At 41.1% G+C, this 17,119-nt stretch overlaps 1 protein-coding gene across 5 annotated transcripts in view; it reads left to right on the top strand.

Moving 5' to 3' along the window:
- The window catches only part of USP24 (ubiquitin specific peptidase 24), a 171,751-nt gene extending 156,077 nt beyond the window's left edge, over positions 1-15,674 (top strand). For 4 of the 5 annotated variants that reach the window (XM_073233987.1, XM_073233988.1, XM_073233986.1 and 1 more), the window contains 9 exons: positions 1,306-1,427; positions 2,343-2,456; positions 4,430-4,495; positions 6,513-6,579; positions 7,762-7,840; positions 9,493-9,568; positions 9,986-10,072; positions 10,374-10,484; positions 12,896-15,674. In XM_073233987.1, the coding sequence (XP_073090088.1) occupies positions 1,306-1,427; positions 2,343-2,456; positions 4,430-4,495; positions 6,513-6,579; positions 7,762-7,840; positions 9,493-9,568; positions 9,986-10,072; positions 10,374-10,484; positions 12,896-12,958 (785 nt within the window). In that variant the 3' untranslated portion in view covers positions 12,959-15,674. The other variant, XM_073233990.1, reaches the window with a different exon arrangement.
- The last annotated feature ends 1,445 nt before the right edge of the window (positions 15,675-17,119 follow it).

The following is a 17,119-nucleotide window of genomic DNA, read 5'->3' as shown; positions in this document are numbered from 1 at the left end:
GAGTTTCCTCATTACCATATTTGGCACAACTCATCTAGTGGGGAAATAGGAAGGTACGGGTTGGTGTCTCCTAGCAGTGTGTACTTGACCAAGCCCCTGAGCTTCTGATCCTCAAAACACAATGAAAATATTAAAAACATAACCCCCCCCCAGGTGTAATGAGGATTAATGAGATAAAATGTTAAAGGACTTTATAAAGATAAAGAGGATTCAGATGTAAATTCTGTCAATGAAATGTATTTAAATATAAGATCCAGTTGGGAGCATTTCCTATTTTGTCACCCAGAACCAATAACTCAGTCCTCATCTGATAGAGCTGAGACACAAGTTATCTGTATGATTGTCAGTCGTCTAACCTATGTCTGTGCTCTTCTTACACTGTTCTAGGCCTTGTCGTGGAAGCACCAACATGATGACAATAATAACACAACAGAGCAACTAAAGAGTGTTCAGTGGTTTCTGTGTGCTGTGCCTCTCCTTGTTGCTTTATGTTTATTGTGTTTAATCCCCTCTGAACACCAGTGAGGGATAATCCCCCTGAATATATGAGGAAAGTGAGACACGTGGGTTTAGTAACTCCACAAGTCTTAGCTGGTAAACAGCATAGCAGCCAGTATGTGCAGACCTCTGACCACCAGCGACTGTACTGGGTTGTCAATGTCATCTGACCAGGAAAATCTGATAAAAAATCACATAGCATCTCTGATCTAAAAATGCCTCTTGACTCTATAAAGGGACATTGCAGGAGTGCTCCTACACTGTGAGCTAGTTTTCTTCCTAAACTCTGACTCATGCATCTAAAAGGACAAGGCTACCTAATGCAGGAGTTCAAACAAGTTTGTGAAAGAAAATGAGAGTGTTACTCATTGTCTTTCTTGCAAATGCAGTAACCCTTTCCATATAGGTTGGTTTTGCTAGTGTATGCAGTTGGTGCCTTTATTTGAGGATGGTGGTTTGAGCAGCAAAAGTATCTTGTGCAGTGTTTCTTCAGAGACACTGGGGGCAATTTTTTTTCATATAGTCTTTATATTTTTCTTTCAAAAACTGTTTTGGGTGGGAATCACTAGAAGTCTAGAGATCTTAATAGCTGCACCTACAGCTTAGGCATATGCTGAAAGAAATAGGAGAAAAAGAAATCTTTACTCCTGTCTACACGTCTAGATTTCCTTGAGACTGTGAGGGAACAGGTTTTAAGTATTCAGCAATCCTGTGTGTGAATCCTGAGAGAATTGCTTCACCTTTTAGGTGTCTATTTCATGAAATAACATCAAGTGGTAAATGTTTTGTTTCTTTGGTGTCCTAAAGCTCCTGGTGTATTTAAACAACGGCCGCCTATCAGCATTGCCCCCTCAAGCCCTCTGCTGCCCCTCCATGAGGAAGTGGAAGCCTTGTTGTTCTTGTCAGAAGGGAAACCTTACCTGTTAGAGGTATGTGTACTTACTTTTCTCAAGCCATTTATTTATTTTCATTATTTTTTATTTGGGGAAAAATGCCTTTTGTTATCAGTTACATTTTATATGTTACTCTGATGAAGGAGAATATTATTAAGAGAACAAATGATTCTTTCAAATTAATTTTCTTCCTATGTAAATGTCAGAAAGAAAGAATCAGTTGAAGAAAATATTTATTAGTTCTCTCAAGAACTGGTCCTCCAGGTCCAGCCCAGCTAACTCCCCTGCATGTCTCAGGAGGAAGTAAATGACACTTCATCAATCACAGTTAATCAGTTTATTATCAAAGGGTTTTGTTCCCAGTCTTTTTGGTGTGTACCTGGTCCTAGAATACTACAACTCTGAAGCACACGTTTTTTAAACCTCAGGAGTGTGGAAGTGCGCTGCTCACAATCCTCCACTGTGTCATACATTGTACGGCCCATCCACAGCCTGAGCCCCTTCCCATGCATTGAGCTACTTGCTCTTGAGAATTCCTCTTCCAGTCCTTTTAAAACTTGGTTTACTTATGTACAAATATATTTCTAATATGTCATACTGGCTTTTAAATAAGTCAGACAGTGCTGTGCTAAACTTTTTTTTTTAGCTTAACATTATGAATTAGCTTAAAATTTGAATCTGTCAGTTATTAATTTGGGAGTAGGCATTTACCTTCAAAAATCTGATGAAAGTAACTCCAAAAAAAATGCTCACATTTGCACAAATTGTGTTAAATTTCAGACAGACTTAAGGCACCCTTATATCTTCCCATAGATGTCAGCAGTAAGGAAACCCTATTTTGGTGCACTGGTGCTGATCTTAAGTCAGTGTATTTCAGTTAAAGTCAGAAGTACTGTATTGGCAATGAGCTGTAACTTAAGGAAAGCTTACCCCTGCTCCACCCTCCCTTAGGTGATGTTTGCTCTGCGGGAGCTAACGGGCTCACTGCTGGCGCTCACGGAGATGGTGGTGTACTGCTGCTTCTGCGGCGAGCGTTTCTCCTTCACTGTGCTGCATCTCATTAAGGTAGGCTCTCAGCTGGACCTGGTCACGGCCCGATAGCCTGCAGCTCAAACTCTAGGAACCAGTTCCTTCTTCCCAGGCAGTGTGCTTCCTTTAAAAGCCTTAATCGTTTTCCTAATTCATTTTTAGTATAGGTGCATTTTTTTAAAATGAAGAATTAAAGAACTCAAAATCCACCATTCATTGATAACACCATGAACAGTTTCTTAGGTTTCCCTTTTATTTTCTATGGATGTATTTTAACATAGTTTGGATTTTATTGTCTTTATGATTTTGTGGTTTTTTTCACTTGACATTATAAGTATTTTCCCATATCATGAAAGTAATCTGTGAGTGTGATACTTCATCCTCTAGGGCACCATTATTGCCTTACCATTCCCTTCCAAGTGATGCACATTTGCATTGGGTTCAATTTTTAACTATTAAGAATAATTCTTTGTATTTAATAATGCTATACAGACATTGTATAAAGTGGTTTTCTAACTTCAGATTATTTCCCCAGGCAACATTTTAAAAATCAAAAGTAGATTTTTCTCACCTTCTGAAATAGTGATATAGTTCATGATGAAGCTCTAATCAATATGGTAAATACTATTTATATTGCACTTACTGGATGCCAGTCACTACTTCAGGCATAGTACATTTAACTCACTTAGTTCTCAAGTAATCCTATGATACAGATACTATTATTGTCACCATTTTATACTTGGAGAAACAGGCAGAAATTAAATGACTTGATTATGGTCAGAAATTAAGTGACTTGATTAAGGTGCTTGATTATGTGCATGTGTTGTGGACATTTGAACATAGTCTGTCTCCAGGGCTGTACTCTTAACCATATTGTTTACTGTCTTTCTTGGTATTACTAGAAAACTTATAAACCTATATGTATCATTTTTATTAGTTTTTAATCTTAAATTTTTAATTACATGTATAATACATGACTACATTCTATTTGTAAAGATTTAAACATGTAAATAAGACCAAAGTTCTCTTTGATCACTGCCAACCAGCTATGTCCCCCTCTACCCTACCCCAAGGACTACTACTGTCACCTTGGTGTGTGTCCTTCAAGACTTTTTCTGTGAATTTATACATACTAGTTTCTACCCACAGAATTTCTGCCACACCTTCTTACCCACACCAGGATTTGTAATCGTGGTACTTGAAATGTTAACAAGTAGCAGGAATTAGTGGATTATGTCCTCAGGCCATTATTAAAATGTGTTTGCCTTCATTGTTTCCGGTACAGACTTTTATCAGGTGATTGCGTTCCTGTCTTTACAATTTACTAATTACATGGCCTTGTACAATTTCCTTCTCTGAAAAATGGGTGGAAATATGAGTTGATCTCACAGATTGTAAAGATTCCGTGAGGCATGACATATGAGGTGCTTATTTAGCACCAGATCTGAGACCTGAAAGTGCGGTGTTGTAACACAGTGTACTTCCCACCATTTGTATGCATGAGGTTATTAAAATGCACAATGGAGTGCAAGTTTTATGAATGTTGCTTGCTTCACTTAGGGAAGTCTTGGCAGATTTTTCTATTTCATAAGATGACTTTTCTTATGTACTTCATTTATAGCATACTTATCTCAGAGCATTTTCATTTGTTTTCTCATAGCTACACCTAAATATTCTAGAAAACAAAACAGGAAATGTATAAATGAAATGTAAATTTGGGTCTGTTTAATCACTTAAAGTTACCTCTTTTCCTTTCTGCTTTTCTTCCTCTCTCCTTCCTAATTTTGTAGTAAAGCATCAGGGAACATTGCAGCTTGGAGGACCACAAAGGGGGGTTGTTACAGCTCTCAGATTTAGTATCTGGGGAAACTGAGGCCCAGAGAGAATTGATTTGTCCAAGGCCAGCCAGATAATGGTAGAACTGGGGCTTGGATCCAACACTCTTGGTTGCCACTCCAGTTTCCACTGAAGACTTAATGGAGTTTTTATGCTTTTAAAAAATATTTCAGAACCAACTAGAAACAGCTCCACCCCATGAACTAAAGAATACATTCCAACTACTTCATGAGATATTGGTAAGTCATAAGTGTTCTGATTTACTTGTATTTATTTAGGTATTTATTAGCATGTGTTTGTAAATTAAAAGTTGTGTGTCCTTGTATCGTCTTTGCATTCATTTGGTCTGTATTTTACTGAGTCCTCTTCGTATCTGTCATTTTCCTGTGCATTACTGATTTAGAGGTGAGCAAGAGTAAAACCCTACCTCACAAGAGCTCACAGGTTAGTGAGGAAGCCAGACAAGTACACAAGCAGTTTTAGTGCAGAGAGCAAAGGACCGTGGATAGGAGCAATGTGGAGCACAAATACTGTCTGGTTGAAATCTCAGAGGTAAATTGCTGACTCTGCAGTTCATTCACATCTAAGACACCTTGCTTTTTTGTGTAAAAATATTTTTTACAAGCCACGAAACTGGAATATAATTGACTTTAAGGTGGCATGCCAAATTTGAAAATACGAGTGGGGAAAAATTCAGATATAATGAGTAAAGTAACAGTATTATTAGAAACTGTGAGAGAGGTGGAATGATTTTGTCCCAGGCCACCCTTTAATAAGTGATAGAACCAGAATCTGAGCCAAGCTATGGCCCCAGAGACCATACTATCTACCAAGCCCCTGGTTTGCTCAGGGACTGTAAGTAGGTGGTATGACCAGGAAGAGGGCAACTGAGCAGGGCTTGGCAAAAGAATCCCAGACCCACCCGTGCAAAGCTTCAGGTACTGGCACATGTGGACTTCTTCCTGTAGGCCGGTGTTACACGCTGGTGGCCAGGTTCTGCCTACGTGCCTATTTTATTTGGCCCTATCGTTCTGTTTTTTTTATTTGTGAATTCTAGCCTCTCTTGAGAAACCAGGTAATCAGCCTTACTGGTCCCATTTCCTGCTTCTGCAGTCACCTAGAGCAGAAGCAACGTGAGGCATATGGTCTCCAGTTGCCTTCTGTCCTCACTACTCATTATTGTCTGATACTTAGGAGCCCACTTTGCTCATTTCTAGTTGTCCTGGCCTTTGTAGACATTAAGTTTGCAACTTCTGCCATCAGCGATGGGACACTGTGGAAGGGTTTTAAGCAGGAGAGTAACCTGATTTGAGTCTTAGAAAGAATCCCTTGGCAACTGTTTTGAAGGATGGACTCAGGTAGGAAGCAAGGTTGAAGTTGGAAGACCATATAGGGGCAGTAACTAGAGTGTAAAGTAACAGGCCTGTACTGTGGAGAGACGGGAGAAAGGGGAGCAAGGGACAAATGGAGGTGTTTTGGAAAGAGAACCATTCGAATGTGGTGACTGGTTGTGAGCTGATGTGAGAGACTAGCCAAGAGGCTCGTTAAAGGGAGGCAAGGACTGCGTTCCCTTTAAGTCCCTAAGATTCACTACTGTGGGGCTTGGCACAGGGTAGGCATTTAATGAACACTTTTGAATAAAGAAATACATCATGGGTGCCATTAACAAGGCCTCCCTTTCTGGTCCTTTACCTCCTTCGGTCCTTTTACAAACTTCAGAAGATTGTTATTCCTCAGGGGTAGGACCTGTATCATCCATCTTCTCAACAACAAACCCTTTAGCTTTTACTGCACTGTGCACAATATTCTGTGCCAGGTGCTAGAAATATAGCCACAGGTAAGACACAGACCCAGCCCTATGTGGCATGGCATAAATGTTCATGTCAACTTGTAGAGCCTCTATTATACCAAAACTTTGACATGCTTTTGGTAAACAAATTAGACCATAAAACTCTTGTCCTTAGGATCATGAAATATACACCATTGCGACCCACAGAAGGAGCAGGTATAGCTGGTAAGAACACATAGATTGGAAATAAATGGGTTTTCAAGTATCACTTAGTTTAAACCTATAGTTTAAAATTTAAGATATTGTTGAGATATATGACAGTTATGATATTGTTAAGATATATTTGTTTGTGTTTAACTTTGTTAAGTTAGAAACTAAATCAATTTCTTGAATTGTTTTTAAAAGACACCAGTGCCATAATGTAAGTTTCTTCTTTCATTCACCAAACTCTGTTTCCTTCCTCACAGGTCATTGAGGATCCCATACAAGTAGAGCGAGTAAAATTTGTTTTTGAGACAGAAAATGGATTACTAGGCAAGTATGCCTGGCCCCGTTGAGAAACATCTGTGGTGTATGTGTAGACAGCCTGCTGTTCTAGTTCATCTCCTCCCTGACAGGTCTGCCGCACCCACCCACCCCACTCCCGGCAGACGTAATAAGGACCCCAAGAGCAGCATGGTTAAGGCCACTGGGGCCCTTCATTCTAACCAGGAGAGTGAGACCCAGAGTGTCATTACCCAGGACACTCGCCTACTCGGAGTCAGTAAGGTGCAGCTTGGAGTCCTTCTCCTGAGAAGAGATTTCAGAGGTGCTGGGGCGTTTCTCAGCAAGCTAGAGAAAGGCCACTTCCTGAGGGAGGAAATCTTTCATTCCAACTCTACAGCCATTGGGGAGGAAAAACTGAACCTTCCGACTCAGGGCACTGTTAAGCTCATGTAACATGATTGTTTTTTTATGTCTGAATACACCTAAATTTCTTTTGTCTTACTCATAAAGATTTTTTGGCAAAGTTTTCTTTTTCAGAAGGCTTAAGTGGCTTTAATGAGCTATTTCTTAAGAAAAGTTTGGTTAAAAATAGTCTTCTCCAAGTCCCACCATCCACCTGTATTTCTAATTGATCCGAGTCATTTTAGGTTTTGCTATGCATTACGGATTAGGACTTTCTTTTATTGCAGAAAAGAAATCGAAACTAACAAGTTCTGTACCTACAACATTCTGGGCCACCCCTTTATAATGGTGTACTCAGAGCAGCACCCAGGCACTTGAAACTCACATACTCTCCCCAAGAGCAGAGATCAGGTATTACTTATCTTTTAAATTCCACAAAGCAGGAAATATTTGTGGGACTGAACTAATACTACAAATTCCCATTTATCTAAGAATATTATAACTACTCTTCTGTCAGTAGCATAGTAGATGGAAAAGTTTGGAGGTCTCTAGGTGCATAATCAGCCACTATAAGTTTTAGTTCCTTTCAGTTCTCCAAAAAGTCAAACTATCAACACCACATATATTTCCTGAGTGCTATTTAAAGTAGAGTTTCTACCCATTAGATTTTGGGGAATCCTACTGAGTCAGCATCCCCATGCTTTTAGTTAAGTTCCTTACCTACCTATCAAAATAGTTTTGCTAAAGATTTTCAGAATGAGACCTGTTATTACTTGGACCTACTTTCCATTTAAGGTTTTATTGAAATTGCCTCTTCTCTTCTTTTAGCTCTGATGCACCACAGTAATCATGTGGACAGCAGTCGCTGCTACCAGTGTGTCAAATTTCTTGTTACTCTTGCTCAGAAGTAAGTATTGACTCAAAATGCAAGGAGAAAATGGTGTTAGTTAACCAGTCAAATATTGCTAGAAGGAAAATCTGGCTTGTTGTGTAGTACCTGGAGTGTGACTCAGTCAGGGCGTGCACAAAGGTTCTCTTTTCTTTTTATTTAATTATGGCGAAGTATATATAACATGAAATTTACCATTGTTACCATTTTTAGGTGTACAAACCAGAGGCATTTGTATACATTCACACTGTTGTGCAGCCATCACCAGCACCCACTTCCAGAACTCTTTCATCTTCTAAAACTGAAACTCTACACCCATAAAACAAAACTCTCCAGTCTTCCCTCCCGCCAGCCCATGGCAGCCACCATTCTGTTTTCTGTCTCTATGAATTTGGCTACTCTAGGTACCTCATATAAGTAGAATCATGTAGTAATTGTGCTTTTGTGACTGGCTTATTTCATTTAGCATATGTGTTCAAAGTGTATCTATGTCGTAGCATGTGTCAGAATGTCCCCTTTTTAAAGCTGACTAATAAGCCCTGGTATGGATATACCAGGGGTTTTTTTGCATTTGTTTTGATCTATCAGTAGACACTGGAAAACAAAGATTCTCAATGTTAGAAGGAACCTTAGTGGTTTGCCACTTCAACTCCCCTGTATAGTACCTTGGCTAACAACAGATCAGAGTGACTGCATGATAACCATGAAAACCCACAGTTACTGAGCAGACTATGCCGCCATCACTGAGTCTTGCAGTGAGCCTTCTTTATAGCTTAATTCACTTTGCTCCAGATTCTTGCTGATTCTTAGACACAGGTATTACCATCCTTGGGCTTGTACCAGAATAAAAATGAGAACTCTCTCAGGCTTAATATGTTATATTTGAGTGTCTTAAACAGATATAAGTAAGAGCCCAACTGAAATAATGCATGAAGATGCATTTTCCAGATGACAAAACATTGTAGACACAGCTGGAAATCATCCTGCCACAGTTGTGGGTGTATTAACTAGGCTTGGTACCGGGAGCATGTCATTATAAGTACTTGCCTCTGAGTGGCATTTCCAAGTAGTGTTGGAGCCACGTGCTGTGTCTGATGCCAGCACATACTCAGTACAGGTTATCAGTGGCAGATACCAGTGTGTATAACCTCCATATCCTTCACACATCCATTTTATACACACATTAGTGGCAATGTCACCATCAGTATTATCTTCAAATAAGAAGGACAACTTTCTAGATGGCAAATAAAGACGGAAAGAGAGGGGCTGCAGGACCACACTTTAAAATTGTTTTTCTCATATCATTCTTTTTCAAATCATAAAAATTAAGGATTTGATTCCATCAAGAGGTCATTTATTAAATGTATGATTTGTTGTGGGTTTTTTGTTTTCATTATTTTGAACTTGGAATTTTAATAGAACTGTGTGGACAAGTTAGAGATAGATAAGAGACTTTTCACTGCATAATTACCTGTGACTGTCTTTTGAAGTTTAAATATGTGAATATTAAAATAGCAAATTTGAAGTTTAAATATTCAAACAAAAATAAAAATTTAATATAAAGACAACTGAACTTTAATTGAAGTATGATTTGTTACAAAATTAAAAGGTACTGTAGATTAAATAAGATACTTGAAAACATTTGGCTAATGAAAATCTCCAATCACCAGGTGTCCTGCTGCTAAGGAATATTTCAAGGAGAATTCCCACCATTGGAGTTGGGCTGTACAGTGGCTACAAAAGAAGGTGACCGCACTGCGAGCTCTTCTGCCTGTAACATGAGGAACCACAACAGCTCGTATGAGCAGGGAACATCTCAAGCTTGCTTTGGAGACTGGCCTCAAAGTGTTTTCAGACTTCAAACTTCATTTAGTACAAATAATAACTATCTTTATGCATTAAGTCTGTGTCTTCATACATGTTTCTTAACTTTATAGGTGAAAAAGTAGGGATGGTTATGTAAATAGTAGTATTTTATGTTACTGAGCTCTTGAGAGTTTAAATGAAATCTTCCCAGAAAGAGTCTCCTAATGTGAGAGAAGTTCTGGGTAGATTTATGTGCTATTTCAGATGCTTTGTATTCTAATATCTAACGGTAGCACACTGTGGTCTCATGTGGGCTTATTTGTCATCTCTGATGACATTTTTGATCTTCCATCTCAGATGTCAGAACATTATTGGACACCGCAAAGTAATGTCTCCAATGAAACATCAACTGGCAAAACCTTTCAGCGGACAATTTCAGCTCAGGTGAGCGTTCTTTTGGTTTTGTGTGACTTGAAATCTCTTAGGTAGGATGTTTAGTATATTTCTCAGAAACTGCAGCCTCAGAGAAGAGAGGTATAAGTTGAAAATGAATAAGGGCACAAGAAATAGATTTCTGTGAAAAGACAGCAAGTTGGTGTACAGTTTACAAATTGTTTGCCTAGAAGAAAGCAATGTGGGCTGGCCACAGAGGGCACAGAGCGGCCACAGAAGTCAGCACTCTGGATGGTGCTGATGCCTGCGCACACCCCCTGACTCTTTCTCTTTGTGTTTAAATCTCCTGCAGGACACGTTAGCATATGCCACAGCTTTGCTGAATGAAAAAGAGCAATCAGGAAGCAGTAATGGATCAGAGAGCAGCCCTGCAAATGAGAACGGAGAGAGGCACTTACAACAGGTATAGACGTAGGCCGTGTCCTGTGTGAAAGGACAGCATCTGCTCTGAAGGCTTCCAAAAAGAATTTCCATAATCAAGAAAAAAAGACACCAGCCCCACCTCTCGCGATCTCATTCAGGACTCACTCACAGTGTGCTTACAAAGTGAAAGAGTGCTGCAGTGTAAAATTAATACACGGCTTTGACCTCAATCTGTGGCTGGCTGTTCTAATCATCTTGGAGGAGTCCTGATACATGAACCGATGTGTTAGTTCCAGCTTACTCTCTTTGCTCTGCTAGATGACAGAAATCACCCTCTCCACTTTTTGCTGTCACCAGCCTCCTTGGAAACATGGATCCTTGAAAAGAGGGGACTCATGTCATTGAAATCTACCTACTTGTCACAGGAGTCAAAGAATAATTATAAGCTTGTTTTTTAAAAAAATTTTAATACTAATCACTATAGTAAAAAAAGGGATGAAATATTTATTGAACTCCTACTATGTGCAAAATAATGAAGCATGTGTAAATGTAATGGCATGTCTCATGTCTCCCCTCTCCTCTGTGACCTTCTCAAGGACAGTCTCTTCTATAGCTCCAGCACAGTGCTTGGCACAGAGGCCTCATGAAACCAAATCTTACAGATTTTACTCATGCCATTTCTTTTTAATCTTTCAATCCTCTTAACAACCTTGTGAGGTCACTATTACTCTGATTTTACAGAAGTGATTTAACCCATGGTTATTCTCAGCAGTTCACATTGTCAGCTCCCTTATTTGCAGAGAAAATAAAAGCTATGGGACAAGAGCTCCTGCAGCTGCTGGCTGCAGACTTCTCACCCTGCCAGCCTCCAGCCTCCTCCCCTCCTGGCACAGGGAGAGGGGGGCCCCCCAATGCACACACGTTGTCAGAGACTTTATATCCTGTCTTTTTTTCCCCTCTCTCCTTCTTTGATATCTTGAACCTCTCCCTCTTGGCAGACCCCTTCCAGTAGTCTTTCAACACACTCAGTTCTCTCCCATCCTTAAAAAAACTCTTCTTCCCTGTTATCTGCTGCCTTCTTTCCTCCTCTTCACAGTCAGACTTCTCCAGAGAATTGTTGAAGCTTAACTATCTCCCATTTTCTCTCACTCACTCTTCAGCCTCTTCTAGGCTGACTCTCCCTCCATCCCTCCTCTCTGAGTCAGCAGTTGGGGTGACAGGCCACATCTTTTTCAGTCCTCATTTTCATTGACCACCCAGCAGTAGCTGACACTGTGGCCACTCCCCTGTTTGGGGAACACTGTCTCTTGGGGCTTCCATGACACCTCACCTAGATTACCTCCCACCCCTCTGTCTGTTCTGTCTGTCTCCTTTCCAGTTGGGCCTCTTCTAGGCTGCCAGTAGTCTCTGTCCTGTGTTCTTTTGCCCCTTGCTCACGGTCACAGCCTAGATTCTTCTGAGCGCCAGATACAAATATCCATGCGGCTCTCTCCTTCCTAATGCCTCTACTTAATATGTCTCCAAGATAACCTCAAACTCAGCATGCCCACTGAAGCTGGTCATCAGTGGCCCCCCTTGTATACCAGACATCTGGGTGTCATCCTGGACAGCTCTTCACACAGCCGTCGGGGTCACTGATGTGTCAGGTTGACCTTTAAGCATCTCTCACCCACTTGTTCTGTTCTCATAAGCACCTTAGTCTCCTGCATGTCTGTCAGAATCTCCCCACCTAAACTCTTGCTCCCCTCCATCTAGTTCGTTTGCTTAAGCCAGCTTTCCATTGATGTTAGGATAAAGGCCGGAATCCTCAATGCGGTCCTTCTGATTCGGCCCCTGTTCACCTCCCCCTTTGTTTTCTAATTCTAGATACAGCAGCCATCTTTTAGTTTATCGTATGTACTTTGTTCCTTCCATCCCAGGCACCTCCCACTCACCTCTGAACTCCCTCTCAACTTGGGCATCATGTTGCAGAGACTTCCATGTCTCTCCCCCTCCCTCAACTAGATCAGGCCCAACAAGTGCGGTAGGCATCTGAAACTGTTTGTTAGAGTACAGGTGGTGACAGGCAGAATTCAGACCCAGGAATGACCCAGAGCCACCTTTGGCAGAGCGGCACATGGCAGATGTAAGGGCAGCCTGCGCCTTGCTCTGCTCTGTCATGTTGCTCACCCAGAGTTCCTCTGAGAGCTGCCTGTATCGTCACATAGCAGCATTGTGACTCTAAGCAAGTGACTGTGTAGTTGCAATAACTAAATGAGAACATAGAAATGATAGTTTTGCATAATCAGGAATTGTCACATATAAGGGTTACAGCTGTGTTTTACTTCCCTCCAATCAACATCAAGTTGTTAAATGAGGACATGTTTACAGAACACAAGTAAGTCATTCAGCATAGAAAAAACTGTTTTCTCTAACTTTACTATGTATAAATCTACCTTTTCTGTCTCTCAGGGCTCAGAGTCGCCCATGATGGTTGGCGAGCTGAGAAGCGACCTTGACGATGTCGATCCCTAGAGGAAGCGTGTCCAGCACACAGGCAAGGGGTCACCACAGGTACTGGATGCACAGCGCCTTTCTGAAACGAGTGTCACCCCTGAACCCTTTAGACGAGCCTGCAGACTGACCAGGGGAGCCTGCTGTGAACTCCACAGGAGCATGTTTTTCAAGAGCATTCTTCAGCCCCTGGAGAACATCTGGGAGCTGTCTGGCAGTGGGAGAACCCCAGCCTGTGGATCAGCTCTTCTGGGGCACAGTCTATATGTGAATTAACATTTCTGTGGAGATTTTAGGAAATAGAGCCGGTGGCAGACTTTTTTGTTACATGGACATACAGAAGTGAGTGAGCATAAAGCTATTGCTTTCTCTATGATGCTACAAAAGAAATTCCTTTGGTTTTTATATTAAAAAAAAAAAGCAAGCTGCCTTTAGATTATATGGGGACAAATTTTTAATCTTGAAGTTAATATTAAATAGGAATATCCAATTTAAAGTGATGTAAAGATACATGATAAAATACCTTTTCACTGTAAAATAGTAAAGAATTCATTTTACACAGACCTTTGTATTTAATATGTCTCCCTATTTGTATAGAATTTCAGATGGGTCTGGAGGAGAGCCCTGGGCATAAACTTGGAACTTGATGAAGTGTTACCAGGATCAGAAATTGGGAATTACTAAGCTCTTTAAGGTATTTTTCTGACATAACTGAGATCAAAAAGAGCAATAAAAATCTCTGTGGTCTCCAAAAGTAAAGGGTACATTCTTTGACATCAGTCACTAAAGAAGTTAGGAGTTTATTCCCCAAACAAATTTTAAAAATTTGTTAATAACAGAATAAAAAAACAGAACAGAAAGCACTTTAATTCATAATTTTATTGAGTTTTACTTCATAAAATCATCTTTTTAATGCTTGGAGACATATTGAATAAACTGTAGTCTTAAATCATGTGATCTGCAATCATTTGCTTTTGCTTAAAACATAATTACTGAAACCCTTGTGCTCGTTGTATGTGAAGTTAAATATTTGAGTTGGAAAGCACTGCTTTGTGAGTTTCCAGGAATTTTAATGCAGAGAAGGAATTTGAGACTTTGTTCCTCTGCAACATGACTAACACTGAAAAGACAGGGACAAGGTTTATTTTTTCCAGAAATAACTCGAAAGCAATTGACCCAACCATCCAGTTAGTTGTATTTCCTCATTACAACACCATTCATTCATTTCAGGTTATATACCATCTCCCCTTTTTTCAGGGGGAGAAGAGTTGCTGTGTCAACATATTTCATATGTTTTGTACATTTTCTTGTTTAAATTGCTACACACATTTTCAGCCTTGCTTTTGCCTTTAGTTATTTGTTCTGCCGTGTTTTCAACACACCATGCTCAGAGCTAGGGAAGCCTTAGGAAATGCCAGGTTGCCGCAGTCAGATTTGCCAAGTTAGAGAGGCACAGCCAGCCCCAAAGTGCCTTTTTGTTGCTTTTGCATTGTGTGGACACATGACAGGAGGGACAGCTTCTCATTTCTGCGCCCTGCCAATAGCCCAGTCATCTCACTGTTGGACATTGGAGTCACCATGCAGCCAGGCTTCAGCTTGTAATTGTGTGACTTACCACAGGCCAGTGATGGCTTTCTTCAGAGACACTGAATAGCTGAAGGGGCCAGCATATAAGCAGAATTCACTCTCAGAGAAAGTTGGAGGATGAGATGGCAGGTTTCATATGGTTCTGATGTTCTTGCAGTTTTGGATGTGATATGTTAAAATTGGCTTTGAGTACACAAATATCCCATGTCCTGCTGTTTTCCCTTCCCACTCTCCCCTTCCCTCTACCCCATCCTCACAAGATTGTGTGGGCATGATGTTGACGTGCCGGTGATGATACGGTTGGGATATCATTGCTGGCAACTGCACTCTCAGGAGCCCCAATTCAGGAGTGAAATTGCCACTTCTAGTCCCTTATTTCCTATGGAAACAACGCCTTCCACAGCCCCCAGCGCCTGCTGTCCTCACTGTAAAGCTTCATCAGGATCTCCGTCACTGTGGTGTGCTGTGCACTCTGGTTAACTTTGCTAATGTTACCACTGCACCAAGCATCATGTGCACTTTTCCAGTAACCACTTGGTTTCCAGCAATTGCACTCTACAAACCTGCTGGCGACTTTTTAATATAGTACAACAAAGTGACAGTTACAATAGGCTTACCCTGGAAGAGTTGTCATTTTTACTGCCAACTTTTTGGATGAAGATGTTTTTATAAATCTTTCAAAATGGTCTGCAAATCAAGTAGGAATTGCACATCTAAATGCTGTGTATTCTCAAGACGCTCCCTTTGTGGGTCCCATTTTAGGATGGCCAAGTCTGCCCATCACAGGTGTTCTGGGAGAGAAAACAAGTGAGCATCCCCAGGCATCTGGTCCCTGGCTTCCCCTGGAGCACTCACATGGTCACTGATAGCTAGAACCAGTCATAGGGCCTGGAGCACCATTCATCAGGCATAACCTGTCTTGCCCCACCCCCACCCGCCTGCCTGCGAACATTGAGGCGTGTGCAGTTACCTTTTGAGCTTGGAACAAGCAGACTGGAATTTTCCTCTGCTACCTCTTGTGTACAAAAATGTGTTTATAAAATTTCAAAAAGAAGTACAGAAACGAGGGAAGAATGTTAATTCTAAATTTGGTTCATGAGTGGCAGAGTTCTTAGTTCTAAGAGTGTAAAATAAACTTTTCAAAAATGTAGAGTTGGAGTCTGACAGATATATATTTTTCTGCATATATCAGAAAATGCCATGGGGTATGGGGGAGAGGGTGCCATGGGCGTGTGGCCTGGTGTAAAATGGTGCTCTGGTTCCTTTTACACTTGGTGCTAATGGTGTGAATAAGATTGACTCTAATAATGAGGGGCTGATACATCCTCCAAGCCTTTTGCTGTTTTCCTCTGGAGAGCTGGGCCATTTTAGGGCTCTTTTGCAACACTTTGCATAAGGATATAGAACTCAGCTAATGTCCTACAGTTGTGCCCCCATAGTTTCAGGTGTCCCAAGTGATCCCTGGCCAAGCTGGTTGTCTTGCTACACCCACAGGTCTGTCTCATACCTAATGTCCTGAGTTGTGGCTCCCCTTTCCTAGAATGTATGCTGCTTTAGGTCCTCCTCTTCTGTGGCTCACATCCATTCCTTTCTGACTCCTGGTCACCCGCTGCCAACATCTGCAAGACCCATGTCAGCTTCCCTCACAGCATGGAGCTGTCATGTATATCTAACAAACCACTTAATTTCTGCGCCATCTTGGGAAGGGGAGGGGCAACTAGCATTGCACTCAGGCAGAGAGAGGTGCCAGTAGGCAGACACAAAGTTCTTCCCTGGGACATTCGGGCCATCAGCATCTGGCACTCCAGAACACTATACTTGACACTAGATTGTCAGAAAATACAGTTTTGGGGGAGCTTTGCCTTTGCAAGCAGATCCCTGCATCTGTGATATGAGCTGTTTAGAGGGAGGCCTTAGTTCAAGGGCATTCCATTCACCAACCTCAGAGTGAGGCTGGGAGGTCCTGCATCAAATGGAATCATAATTTGGAAACAGACATGCTGAGACTGCTCCTAATTTCAAACTGAAAAGTGATCATGGACATAGTACTGAGTCATTACAGAAGTATCAGGCACTAACATAACTGACTGACTCCATAAATACTGGTTGTGTTCCAGCACTAAGGAGAGGAGCATGAACAGGACACAGGCAAGCCAGAGCTCACTGCTGGGCATGGACACAGCATCCAGAACACTGCAAGGGCAAGGAGGGGAGCCCTGACTGCTGGGAGAGCTCAGGGAAGCTATACGAAGACCCACAGCCTTTATCCTAGGACAGGAGTAAGTACTCATCAAGTACTTGATTGGCTCAGCTATTCCACAAACATAAGGGATACTGCCTAGTGTACCCAAGGCATCCCAGACAAATTCAGACGAGTCATGACAAAGTTGTTTTTATTTTAAACCATATAATAAAATGATACAGTCACCATATAATAAAAATGATACAAAACCCAGAGTAAATATCCTCTAGTTAAAAAAGCAAAACAGATTTAGAAAAGCTTCCTGCTATAAAAAGGCAACAGAGCTGTTTACAAACACAGACCAAGAAGATACACGCAGGCAGGCACATTTCCTTGGGTCAGAAGGAACGCCA

The sequence above is a fragment of the Manis javanica genome, chromosome 4 (genome assembly GCF_040802235.1).
Source record: "Manis javanica isolate MJ-LG chromosome 4, MJ_LKY, whole genome shotgun sequence".
Classification (NCBI taxonomy): Eukaryota; Metazoa; Chordata; class Mammalia; order Pholidota; family Manidae; genus Manis; species Manis javanica.
This window is presented reverse-complemented; position numbering and strand designations above follow the sequence as displayed.